This window comes from Leopardus geoffroyi, chromosome B2 (assembly GCF_018350155.1).
Source record: "Leopardus geoffroyi isolate Oge1 chromosome B2, O.geoffroyi_Oge1_pat1.0, whole genome shotgun sequence".
In the NCBI taxonomy this organism is placed as follows: domain Eukaryota; kingdom Metazoa; phylum Chordata; class Mammalia; order Carnivora; family Felidae; genus Leopardus; species Leopardus geoffroyi.
Genome location: NC_059332.1, coordinates 42,346,139 through 42,359,064, shown reverse-complemented (window position 1 = coordinate 42,359,064; position 12,926 = coordinate 42,346,139). Strand labels below are relative to the sequence as shown.

The window sequence follows — 12,926 nt, the reverse complement described above, 5'->3', positions numbered from 1 at the left end:
AAATCGGACCCAGGACTGCTGGGTCACGGGGTGACATACTGAAGTTACGCAAGAGAAACGATCTCCAGGAGATGAGGACTGCAGGACAATGGAATAGGAAGCAAAAGGGAGCCGGGAGTGGTTTTCCCCCTCCCACCCCCTGGCCACCTTAGACTGTTTTTCAGTGTAGGAGCATGGGTGACGCAATTTTCAATGGTATCCCACGAATTCAAATGAGCAGATATTTATTGAGCACCTGCTGCGTGCTGGGCTTTGGGGCAAGACTGACCAAATCAAGGTTCTATTATTTGAAGGAAAATCCTGAGTCTGAAGGACGGACTGTCTGGGTTAAAATCTCCCCTCTCAGATAAGTTGTCAGTTATCCATGGGTGAGGACTGTCCTTCACTGGAACTCAGGTTCCCATTTGCCCAGGATGGGGGTGGGGGAGCAGAGTCACTCCCCTCATCCCCCTCCCTTCCCCTCCCAGCCCAGATGCGATTAGGAAAGGTGTCTTGGAAGGAGGAGTGCAGGGTCGCGTAAGATCAGTTTTCTGCTAGATGCTGGGTATCCTTCCAGTCATTCCTGTTGGGAGTCGGGAAGCATTCCTGGTCAGACCCGTCTTTGTGCTCAGTCCCCCACCGCGTCTTCTGCACAGTGGGTAGGCTGTGCTCAGTGGTGGTGCCAGCACTGTCTTGCTCCAAAAGAATGGCTTTTGATGACACAGCCAATATCAGGGATCGCAGCCTCATTTTGGGGGAGCTAGCCTCTCCCTCCTCTCCTGGCCAGCCACTCTGGAGACCTCCTCAGCGTCGGGCGGGCGGCTCTGGCTGAGGATGAACAACAGACAGCCCAGCAAAGCTTCTCGAACATCCTGTGAGCCCAGGCGGCGGGCCAGTCGGCGCAGGAGGGGCAGGAGGTGCCGGCGGGCCAGGCGGGTGGCAGGCAGCAGCAAGCGGGACATCAGGGTTCGAAGCAGCAGTGGGAGCAGTGGAGCAGGCATGGCTGGGTCAGCGACTGCGAAAGCAATCCAGACTCTAAGCTTGCCCCTTTCCTGCTCCCTCCTCACCTGGCAAAAACTGGGGTGGGCAGGTGTCCCCCCACTCCAGTTTATACCCTCATGCTCCCCCCACTTCAATTCCTGGGTCATTTTTGCTTTCCAGAAGCCCTTTCTCTTGGCAAGGTAGCTGGGGCAGGAAGGTTCTTACCACAGTGCAGATGGAGACACTGAACCAAGGCAAGAGCAAAACTGAGGCTAGGACCCACAATTTGCCCTTCCCAGTCTCCAGGGGCTCCTCTAGTTCCCTAGACACCCCCCCCCCCCAGTCAGTTCCACCCCTCCTCAAGCACATCCTCAGTCTCAACCCAGCAGGAGTTCTTCCCTAGGCAATGTAAATTTTCCTCCGAGGCCCCTTGATCCACCCAGACCTGACACTTCCTACCTTCCCAACCCCACCGGGCAGCAGCTCTCACCAGTCAGAACTGTTGCTCAGAATCAGTCTCTGGCTGAATTTGCCTGCAGGGGCACAGCCTCCCTGGACCCTACACGGCGGCCCCACCCAGTTCAGCCCCACCCTAGGACCGCTTGCCTGGGTGGGGGGATTAACGAAGAGACAGCTGTGTTCTGGCACCTGGTATGTTGAGGGCAGGGGGCAGCTGGCTCGGAAGAAGTACAAGGAGCACATGCAGGAATTTTTCCTGCTGGGTGTAGACTTCAGAGTTGGAACCCAGACTGTAGTTTCTAAGGGTGTGACTGTCCGCGCATTGATTTTTCTGGTCTTTAGTCCCCTCCACTGTTGTCTCGGTAACTGGGAGTACCTGGAATGGAACGATGTAAGAGACCCATTTGCCCAAACCTCAGAAGTGGGAAGGCTGCAGCCCAGACACGCCAGGCATGCTATAGCAGGGAGTGACCGAAACAGGGAGAACAGGACGGCAGGACGTGGGCAAGCACCGGGGGGCAGAGGAGTGAGGTCACAGTCCATCTGACAGTTGGACACAGCTCGGTGTCACTCCCACCCACTTTAGGACCCTCTTCACTCACTTTTGCCCAAGATGAAATGAAGTTTCATGAGCTAGCGAAATACAGAGACAACCTGGGTTTGTTTTGTTTTTGAATACCACATCCTCCTACTTCATAAAATGGATATACGTTTTGCCTTTCTGGACCCAGAAGAGATAATGGCCATGAAAGCATTTTGTAAACTTCACAGCTTTGGGAACAGTTATCGTCATTCCATCACCAGCCTCCATTAGCATCATCACCATCTCTAAAACCACCGAAGGCCAAGGCTGTGAAGAAAGAAAACCTAAACGTCAGAAAGGCCCTCCCACTTCTGCCTGGAGGAAGCAGGGAGAGGAGCTCGAGTTCAGATTTATGGTTCAGTCTTTCTCTCCTTCCAGTTGCTGCCTGAGGAGATGTGCTGGTCATGTGTCATCCTTGGGCCATGGGCCGACACATGTGCCAATCCTGTGAGCTCATGACCTCACTCACTTCTTACTGCCATTATCTGGAGGCTGCTTTTAGACGAACAGGCTTGAGCAATGGAATGCAGAAAGAGCCACAGTGAGGGGCACCTGGGTGGCTCAGTCGGTCAAGCATCCGACTCCTGGTCAAGTCACGGTCTCATGGTTGGTGAGTTCGAGCCCCACGTGGGGCTCCACACTGAGCGTGCAGAGCCTGCTTGAGATTCTTTCCTTCTCTCTCTGCACCCCTCCCTGCCCCAAATAAATAAATAAACTTAAAACAAAAGGGCCACAGCGACCACTTGGCTGAATACAGACAGGTCTATCAGGCCACCCACCCTGAAATATCCATAGGCCCTAACTGACCCATAACAACTAGGCACAGGTACCAAAACAGGGAAAACTCCTTGTCACCATACCTCCTCACTTTCCCTCCTTAAAAGCGGCCCCCTCCCACTGCCTTGCTGTAGATAGCCCCTCCTCTGCTGTCCAGCCAGATGCTCCCTTGCGGTGTGTTCACTAAACTTCTCTCCCCTTCCTTCTGCCTCAGGTGAGTTATTTCACTGCCTGCACCACCGGCTTCCACCCAATCATCACTCCACATTTGGGGGCCTCCGTCTGATCAAGAGACACCCCATTTAGGCACCACACACTCTGCAGGAGAGCTATTATAACCATTGTACAGATGAAGAAACCGAGGTTCAGAGTGGTTCACTTAGCCAGAGTCCTACCACAGATCTCCCCCCAAACCTGCCCCTCCTTCAGGCTTGCCCCATCCCTGTAAGTGACAAATGCAACTTTCTAGTTCTTCTGGCCGAAATCTTGGACGTTATCTTGACTTCTCTCTTCCCGTCACAGTTCACTACCCATATTAGTAAATTCTGGCACCTCTACTTTCAAAATATTCAGAATCTCACCACCTCTCACTGATGTCACCATGACTACCCTTATCTGAGCATTCATCATTTCTCACCTGAATTACTGCAGTTGCCTCCTAACTGGTGGTTCCTGCTTCTCTTTTCCACACAGTGACCAGGAAGATTTTTAGGAAATATGGCTCAGGGGTGCGTGGGTGGCCCAGTTGGTTAAGCATCCAACTCTTGATCTCAGCTTAGGTCTTGATCTCAGGGTCATGGGTTCAAGCCCCGCATGGGCTTTGCGCTGTTTTAAGTACATTTGTGCTCGAAACGAAGCAAAAAAACCCCCATAAATCAGATCCTGTCTTCTTTCTGCACAAACAGTCCAGTGGCTCCCATCTCAGAGTTAAAGCCAAAGGCTTTAATCGCAACCTACAAAGCCTTGGGTGGTCTGACCTCACCTAACTTCCTGACTCAACTTCTATCCTTGTTTCTCTCATTCTGCTCCAGCCACACTGGCCTCCTTGCTGCTCCTTAACTGTGCCAGATATGGTTCTGCCTCAGGCCCTTTGCACCCACTCTTCTCCTTCCCACAAGGCTCTTTCTCCAGGTATCCACATGGGGCTCTAGCTCACTTCTTTCAAGTTTTTGCCCATATGGCACCTATCCATCCTGTTTAAAATTACACCCCTTTCATCCCATCTCCTCTGTCCCCTCTCTATCCAAATCTCTGTTTTACTTGTCTCCACAGCAAATCATTTTCTGACCTGCTATATATTTTATTTTACTTCCTTATCTTACTGATTATCTGCTGCCCCCCACCCCCACCCCAGAGAACGTAGGGACTTACATCTGTTTTGTCTGCTGGTGGTCCCCAGTGCTTGGCAATAAACTTTCAATGTGAAGAATGAATCAGTGAAGGTTCTGTGATGGGTCCCAAACTCAGATCTGCTTGTCCAGAGCCTGTGCTGCTGAGCCCCAGAGCTCCTTTGATCTGCATACACTCTTAGGATGTGAGACCCTGTTTGCCATGGAAGCTGGAGAGAGCCTTTCAGAGAGGCGAACCAATCACATGAACCCAAGGGAAAGGAGTCAGACCTGATGGCTTCCTCTGGGAACCTTCGAAGTATGCAATTTTGAGGGAACCATGAGTCCCAACCAAGCACTGACCCGCATAAGCAGAAATTGATGACCTCAAGTAAGTCACACTTCCCCTCCAACCTCAGTTGCTACAGCTGTGAGATCCTTGGACCTTGGACCTGGAGTCAGATGCCTGTCCCATCCCATCCCTGTCCCATCCCTCATCCTTGTCTTCGTCCCTTCCCCTATCTCCCCGCTCCCTTCTCCGCAACCCCCCCCCCCCCCAGCATAGTGAGGGACTCTTGGACCTAGACCAGTGAGGCAAGTAAAGGAAACAGGATGTTGTCTCTGGTAACAATGGGGAACCTGGGGGGGGGGGCGGTGAAAAGGGAGGTGGGGGAGGGGCAGCAGCTGCCAGGACCTGGGTCTAGTCTTAGTTTACTCTCTACTCCCTAACCCCCTGGGATTAACTCCCCTGTCCACCTCCTTCCCACCTTCACCTGGATTAATCCTTCCCTATGCCCATCAGCCTGCCCCAGACATTTTCTCCAAGGCAGAAAAGCAGGGGCGCTGCTAAGGATTTCCTCAGCCTTTCCTGGAAAGATAACCATCCTCTCTGGCAACGGAGCTACCACAGAGCAATTCTTCCCAGTTCCTGATTTAGCCTTGTGTAATGGATCCTGCCTGCACCACCCTCACCTCTGCCCCCCACCCTCTGCTGTTGGGAAGAGGCCAGAAACTTTGAGGAAACTGGCCAAACCTCCTGTTCCTTAAAGTCAATTAAAAAAAACAAAACAGGATCTGAGGGCCAACTTGTGAAGTTTGTGACCCCTGGAGTCTTCCTCCCTGGTCTTCTTCCCAGAGCCTCAGGGGTCTCTAGCATGCTTTTGGGTAATTGGGGCCATTCGTGTCAACCACAAGCACCGAAGTGCCAGTGACCGTGTGCCAGGCCTGTGTCAGTTGCCGCTGAGGACACGGGACAGATCCACGGAGAGTCAGCAGATAGTGTGAGACAAGCATCTGGGTAGACCGGGCGGGAGGGGGGGGGGGGCGGTGAGAGTTGCAATATAGTTAGTTTTTTTTTTTAAGTAACCTCTACACCCAACATGGGGCTTGAACTCACAACCCCGAGATCAAGAGTCTCACGCTTCACCGACTGAGCCAGCCAGGCACCCCATATAGCTAATGGGTTCTTGGGAGACCAGGGACCGCGGGGCCTTCCGTTCTTCCCACCCCTTTCCGCTTGTCCCCATGCAGGGGTCCACAGCACTCCACTACATGACCTCCTCTGCCATGGCCTGCACAGAGAGGTGAAGAATGGATTTACATGCTGGCTCTGGGACCCTCTGTCAGGGCCTCCGGGGACGTCTGAGCGGACTGTGCACTGCACAAGTGGGGATGGGGATAACACCGTCTGGAGCTGTGCTGTGTGGTGGCCCCCTTCTCTAACACGGGAATTGTCACCACTCCTGCCTCTGACAGGATGGAGACATGGGAGAACATGGTCCAGAACTGGCTCTAGAAAGTGTCCAGTAAACAAGAGTTTCCTTCCTTTCATCATTTGGGTTTTACCTCCCAGTACACCCTATGTCTGAGGCCAGGGCAGCTGGCTGCTTCTCGAAGGTCTGCTAGGGGGCACCCTGATGTTCACGACCAGCCACTGAGAGTGGGTGCTGGGCCTCAGTGAAAGCTTGAAATATCGACGGAGTTTTCAAGTCTCCTTCGGGCCCCGGCCCCTGGCTCTGTCATCTTTCACTGTCCTGTTGCCCCTCTGGGGGATCAGCACTGGCCTGGAGCCTCCCCATTCGTGGGAAGTTGAAGGCAGTGCCCACCCCCAAACAGGTGTTCTGAAGAGAAGCCAGGGGCGCCTCATCAAGGGCAGGGGTGCTGAGGGTGCAGGTGCTGAAGAGCAGGTGTGGAGGCCAGTCAGGGGCGGGGAGTGTCGGGGTTGGTGGGGGGGGGAAGGGCAGAGCACCAGCCTGGCACTGGGAGTTCAGCCCTGTTACCTAGCACAGCTCCTCTTGGCTTGTGACAATAGTCACTCAACCGTCTGAGTGGGGCCGTTGTGAGGATCTGAGGCCTGGGAGAAAGTTTCGGGTACTTGCAACACCACTGAGGTAAGAGATTATGCACCTGGGAGGGGACAGTCCCACGACCCATGACCCATGACCACCGTCCGTTCTTCTGCCCACCAGTTCCAGGCCAGGATAGGCTCATGACCAGGCAGCCAGGTAGGAGGACACATACCAGACATGCTTATCAGGCATGGAGAAATGGGTCAGGGAGTTGAGCGTTGCCGGAAAGAGTAGAGCTGACAGGTGGGACCCTACCCTATCCGCAAGAACAGTTGCTGTGGCCAGGGGGAAGGCGGCCCAGAGAGGAGCCTGTACAGAATGCGGCCCATTGTCCCCGCCGAAACAACTGTCACTCTCCCCAGACTCAGCTGACAGGACCTAAGGTGGGGGGAGTGAGCTGCACCCCTCTGGTAACGCCTCGCAGGGAAGTCAGCTGTTGGCACAGGACAGCTGCTCCCTGGGCAGCAGGAAGGAGGGGTGGGCACCAAGAGGCAGGAGTAGGAGGTAGGGAAGGACATGCCTGGCATATTTGATGGGTGGAGGGACAGCAGCAAAACCCACAAACCCCAGGCATAAGTCTAACAAAGACTGAGTGAGACCCTAACGGTGAAAGCAAACACCATTTTTACAGAGGGACCAAAAAAAGAAGACCTGAACATACGGATTAACGTGCCCGGTAACAATGGTCAGGAGAGCATCAGGTTATACAAATGTTAGTTCTCCCCCAGATTAATCTGGAAATTCAGTGTGATTCCAATTAAGATCCCAACAGTGTTGGTTGCTTCCCTTTCTGGAATTGAGTAAGCTGATCAAAAAATGTATATGGAAGGGGCGCCTGGGGGGCTCAGTCTCTGAAGCATCTGACTTCAGCTCAGGTCATGATCTCACAGTTTATGGGCTTGAGCCCACGTCGGGCTTTGTGCTGACAGCTCGGAGCCTGGAGCCTGCTTCGGATTCTGTGTCTCCCCCTGTCGCTGCTTCTCCCCCCGCTTGCACTCTGTCTCAGTCTCTCAAAAATGAATAAAAGTTAAAAAAAAATTTTTTCTTAAATGCATGTGGAAGAAAAAAGGACCAAGGAGAAAAAGAAGAAAGGATAGCAATCTGGCCCTACAGATACTACTCTGGCCAATCTAATAATATGGGAATTAAAACGGTGTGGCAAAATGCAAACATAGACACAGTAGCTAAGGAACAGAATAGAGAATTTAGAAACAGACCCCAGAGTATATGGGGCAGAGGGGGAGTTTCTGCTCAGAGGAGACGGGACAGGGTTGGAGCCCAGGGTCGGAAATGGGGCTGGGACAGTTGGCCCTCCGTGAGGGAAAGATAAGTGTTGACCTGTCGGTGTACCAACTACAGAAATATATCCCAGTAGCATCAGAGATCTGAATGTGGAAAGTAAAACTATATAATATAGGAGCTGATCTTTAGGAATTTGGGATAGTAGACGTTTATTTGTGTCACAGATTTGTATAAACTTTTTGTGTTATCTTCACAATTATACAAAAGTAGAGATAATAGTATGACGAACTCCCACGTATCAGTCACCCAGCTTCAATAATAATTCAAAAACTTTCAATTAACACAAGACACTCACAACAAAATGACAAGACCGTCCCTCCCAGACTGGGAGAAGACATTTGCAACCCACCTACCTGGAAACGATTTGGTATCCATCATAAACAAAATACTTTTATAATCAATAAGAAAACAGCACCAACAACAAGGAAACAGCAATAACGACAAGGAAAATGAACAAAGGTCATGAGCAGGTCATTTCCTGGAAAGGAGACACAAGTGACCCATACGTGTGAAAAGTTACTTATCTACACCAGCATAGGGGGAACTGCAAACGGTATCTGAAAGGGTTACCGTTCTGCATCTCTGAGAAGTAGATGAAGAGAAAGCTAATAGGCACATTTTATTTTATTTATTTTTTATTAAAAAAATTTTTTAAATGTTTATTTATTTTTGAGAAAGAGAGAGAGAGAGACAGAGACAGAGCGCGAGTCGGGGAGGGCAGAGGGAGAGGGAGACACAGAATCCGAAGCAGAATCCAGGCTCCGAGCTGTCATCGCAGAGCCCGACGAGGGGCTCGGACCCACGAACTGCGAGATCATGACCTGAACTGAAGTCGGATGCTCAACCGGCTGAGCCACCCAGGCGCCCTGGCACCATCATTTTAGAAGGCACTTTGGCAATATCTGGTGAAGCTGGAAACGCACATTTCCCTGGAATCCAGCTGTCCTACTTCCAGGTGGAACTCTAGAGAAACGTCCACAAATGTGCACAGGGAGATGTGTGCAAGGATATCTGTTGATGCTTTTTGCAACAACAACAACAAAACACACAGAAACAACCAATGTCCACCAACAGGAGAACAGAAAAGTCAACTTTGGAGCACCTGGCTGGCTGGCCCAGTCAGTGGAACATGGGACTCTTGATCTTGGGGTTATGAGTTCGTGCCCCACATCGGGTGTAGAGATTACCTAAAATCTTTCAGGGGCCCTGGGGTGGCTCAAGAGCTGGATGCTCTTGCTTTCCTCTCGGGTCACGATCTCACAGTTTGTGAGATTGAGCCCCATGTCTGGCTCTGCACACGTGGCGTGGAGCCTATTTGGGATTCTCTCTCTCCCTCTCTCTCTGCCCCTACGCCCCTCTCTCTTTCTCTCTCTAAAAAAAAAAAAATAAAAAATAAAAAAATAAAAAAAATAAAATCTCTTTTTTTATATTTATTTTATTTTGGGGGGGCAGAGAGAGAGGGAGACACAGAATCCAAAGCAGGCTCCAGGGTCTGAGTTGTCAACCCAGAGCCTGACGCGGGGCTCGAACCCATGAACCTTGAGATCGTGACCTGAGCTGAAGTCCGACGCTTAACCAACTGAGCCACCCAGGTGCCCGAAATCTTTGTTTTTTTTTAAAAAAAGAAAAGAAAAATCACCTTCATCATAAAATGGAATACCATACAACAGATACAATGAGTGCACTAACTCTCATGTATCAACAGGGATAAGTGTCAAAACATGATGTTGAATAAGATAAAGCCAAGTGGAAAAATGTTATGAGTCAAATTATATAATTTATGTAAAAATTTTATTTTATTTTATTTTAAATGTTTATGTATTTTGAGAGAGAGAGAAATAGAGCAGGGGAGGGGTCAGAGAGAAAGGGACACACACACACAATCCCAAGCAGGCTCCACGATGTCAGTGCGGAACCTGATGTGGGGCTCGATCCCATGAACCGTGAGATCATCACCTGAGCCAAAATAAACTGACTGAGCCACCCAGGTGCCCCTATGTAAAAATTTTAAATATATGAGCATTAGTATATATTTTTGTAGATACATACCTATGTAAAAATATAGAAGCAGGGGCGCCTGGGTGGCTCAGTCGGTTAAGCGTCTGACTTTGGCTCAGGTCATGATCTCACAGTTCATGAGTTCAAGCCCCACGTCGGGCTCTGAGCTGACTGCTCAGAGCCTGGAGCCTGCTTCACATTCTGTGTCTCCCTCTCTCTCTGCCCCTTCCCTGCTCATGCTGTGTCTCTCTCTGTCTCAAAAATAAATAAACATTAAAAAAAAATTTAAAAATATAGGAGCATCTGGGTGGCTCAGTGGGTTAAGTGTCTGACTTCTGCTCAGGTCATGATCTCACGGCTGGTGAGTTCAAGCCCCACGTTGGGCTCTATGCTGACAGCTCAGAGCCTGGAGCTTGCTTTGGATTCTGTCTCTCTCTCTCTCTCTCCTGTCTTGTGTCCTATCTCTCTGTGTCTCAAAAATAAATAAGTGTTAAAAAATTAAAAAAAAAAAAAGATGTACCATGAGATTAATGTTTCGTGCTTGCTGACAGAACATCCACTCTACAGTAGCTGGATCAAGGAGTCCTTTTACCTTTCAAGTCTTATTGTTTAAGAAATACAGACGTAGGGGCGCCTGGTGACTCAGTCAATTGAGCATCTGACTTCGGCTCAGGTCATGATCTCAAGGTTTGTGAGTTCGAGCCCACATCAGGCTCACACACTCACAGGGTGTGGCTTGCTTGGGATTCTCTCTCTCTATCATAATAAAGAAATAAACTTAAAAAAAAAAATAGAGAAATACAGGTATGCCTGGGTGGTTCCGTCAGTTAAGCGTCCGACTCTTGATGTTGGCTCGGGTCATGATCTCATGGATCATGAGATCAAGCCCCAAGCCAGGCTCTGTGCTGACAGCATGAAGCCTGCTTGGGATTCTCTTTCTCCCTCTCTCTCTCTGCCCCTTTTCTGTGTGCGTGCTCTCTCTCTCTCTGTCTCTATCAAAATAAATAAATAAATATTAAAAAAAGGAACATCTGTGATTCATGGGAAGAGGTCAAAATATTAACAGTAATAGCTGCTTGCTTCACAGGCACATTTGCTAAAGTTGGAACAGTACAGAGATTAACACGGCCCCTGGGAAGGATGATATGTGAAATCTTGAAGAAAAAAAATCAACATTAATAGAAGTTAGGAAGAATTAAAAAAAAAAGTTTTATTTTATTTTAGACACACACACACACACACACACACACACACACACACACACACAGTGTGAGCGGGGGAGGGGCAGAGAGAGAGGGAGACACAGAATCTGAAGCAAGCTCCAGGCTCTGAGCTGTCCACACAGAGCTTGATGTGGGGCTCGAACTCACGGACCGTGAGATCATGACCTGAGCTGAAGTTGGACACTTAACTGACTGAGCCACCTGGGTGCCCTGAAGTTTGGAAGGATTTGATTCCAACCCTCGTGGAGGACTTTGAGGGGTTCGAGACTTCAGAGAGGAGGAAGTAGCTGTGGATGTGGTGGAAAGAACAAGAGAACTAGAATCAGAAGTGGAGCCTGAAGACGGGACCAAATTGCTACAAGCTCATGTCAGAACATGAACAAATGAGGAGCTGCTTCTGATGGATGAGCACAGAAAGTGTTTTTTTTTTTAAGTTTATTTATATTTGTGAGGGAGAGAGAGAGAGAGAGAGTGAGTGGGGGAGGAGCAGAGAGAGAGGGAGAGAGAGAATCCAAAGCAGGCTCCACATTGTCAGCACAGAGCCCGACGTGGGGCTTGAACTCAGGAACCATGAGATCATGACCTGAGCCAAAGCCAGACATTTAACCAACTCAGCCACCCGGGCGCCCCTGAAGAAAGTGGTTTCTTGAGACAGAAGCTGCTCCTGGTGGAGAGGCTGTGAAGACTGATGAACTGACAACAGAAGTTTTAGAATTTTATGTAAATATAATTGATAAAGCCACGGCAGGATGTGAGAGGACCGACTCCAGTTTTGAAAGAAGCTCTACCACGGGGAAAATGCTATCACACAGCAGCAAATGCTGCAATCATTCGTGAAAGGAAGAGTCAATGGATGTGGCAAACTTGACCGTTGTCTTATTTTAAGAAACTGCCACAGCCACCATAACCCTCAAGCCTCCAGCACCCTGACCAGTCAGCAGCCGACAGCAAGGAAGCAGGACCCTCCACCGGCAGAAAGATTGATTTGCTGAAAGCTCAGATGAAGGTTAGCATTTCTTTTTAGCAATAAATTAGTTTTTTTAAATTTTTTAAAACATTTATTCATTTTTGAGAGACAAAGAGAGACAGAGCATGAGTGGGGAAAGGGCAGAGGGAGGGAGACACAGAATCCGAAGCAGGCTCCGGGCTCCAAGCTGTCAGCACAGAGCCTGACGTGGGGCTTGAACTCACGGACCGCTAGATCGTCACCTGAGCCGAAGTCAGATGCTCAACCGACTGAGCCACCCAGGCGCCCCAGCAATAAATTAGTTTTAAAAAAAAATTTTTTTTCCAACGTTTATTTATTTTTTTGGGGACAGAGAGAGACAGAGCACGAACGGGGGAGGGGCAGAGAGAGAGGGAGACACAGAATCGGAAACAGGCTCCAGGCTCTGAGCCATTAGCCCAGAGCCTGACGCGGGGCTCGAACTCATGGACCGCGAGATCGTGACCTGGCTGAAGTCGGACGCTTAACTGACTGCGCCACCCAGGCGCCCCAATAAATTAGTTTTTAATTAAGATATGCACATTGTAGGGTGCCTGGGTGGCTATGTTGGTTAAGCGTCCGACTCTTGGTTTTGGCTCAGGTCCTGATCTCACCGTTTGTGTGTTTGAGCCCCACATCGGGCTCTGCGATGACAGTGCAGAGCCTGCTTGGGATTCTCTCTCTCTCTCTCTCTCTCTCTCTCTCTCTCTCTCTCTTTCTCTCTCTCTCTCTCTCTCAATAAATAAATAAATAAATAAATAAATAAATAAACTTCATTTTTTAAAATAAAAAGATTGTCTTTTTAGACATAATGCTATTGCACACTTATGAGACTACAGTATAGTGCAAACCTAACTTTTATATGCACTGGGAAACCAAAAAATTCATTTCACTCACTTTATTGCAATACTTGCTTTGTTGTAGTGTTTGGAACTGAACCCACACTATCTCTAAGGTACGCCT

General features: G+C 49.6%; 1 protein-coding gene and 1 non-coding gene across 4 annotated transcripts; one reads left to right on the top strand and one right to left on the bottom strand.

The window, feature by feature from the left end:
• Nucleotides 1-207: 207 nt before the first annotated feature.
• Nucleotides 208-4,661, bottom strand: MYMX (myomixer, myoblast fusion factor). 3 transcript variants are annotated; one of them, XM_045498407.1, is made up of 3 exons: nucleotides 4,151-4,661; nucleotides 1,609-1,795; nucleotides 208-994 (listed from the first exon to the last, which is right to left on the bottom strand). In XM_045498407.1, exon 3 carries the CDS (start codon nucleotides 978-980, stop codon nucleotides 726-728), a length of 255 nt encoding a protein of 84 aa, XP_045354363.1. In that variant the 5' UTR covers nucleotides 981-994; nucleotides 1,609-1,795; nucleotides 4,151-4,661; the 3' UTR covers nucleotides 208-725. The 3 variants fall into 3 exon arrangements, with proteins under 3 accessions (XP_045354363.1, XP_045354364.1, XP_045354362.1); XM_045498408.1 differs by lacking the exon at nucleotides 1,609-1,795; XM_045498406.1 differs by lacking the exons at nucleotides 1,609-1,795; nucleotides 4,151-4,661 and adding an exon at nucleotides 1,451-1,580.
• A 6,170-nt stretch (nucleotides 4,662-10,831) lies between these two features.
• Nucleotides 10,832-10,935, top strand: LOC123610047. The gene has a single exon (XR_006718074.1). It is a non-coding gene; the product is annotated as a U6 spliceosomal RNA (small nuclear RNA).
• Nucleotides 10,936-12,926: the final 1,991 nt, after the last annotated feature.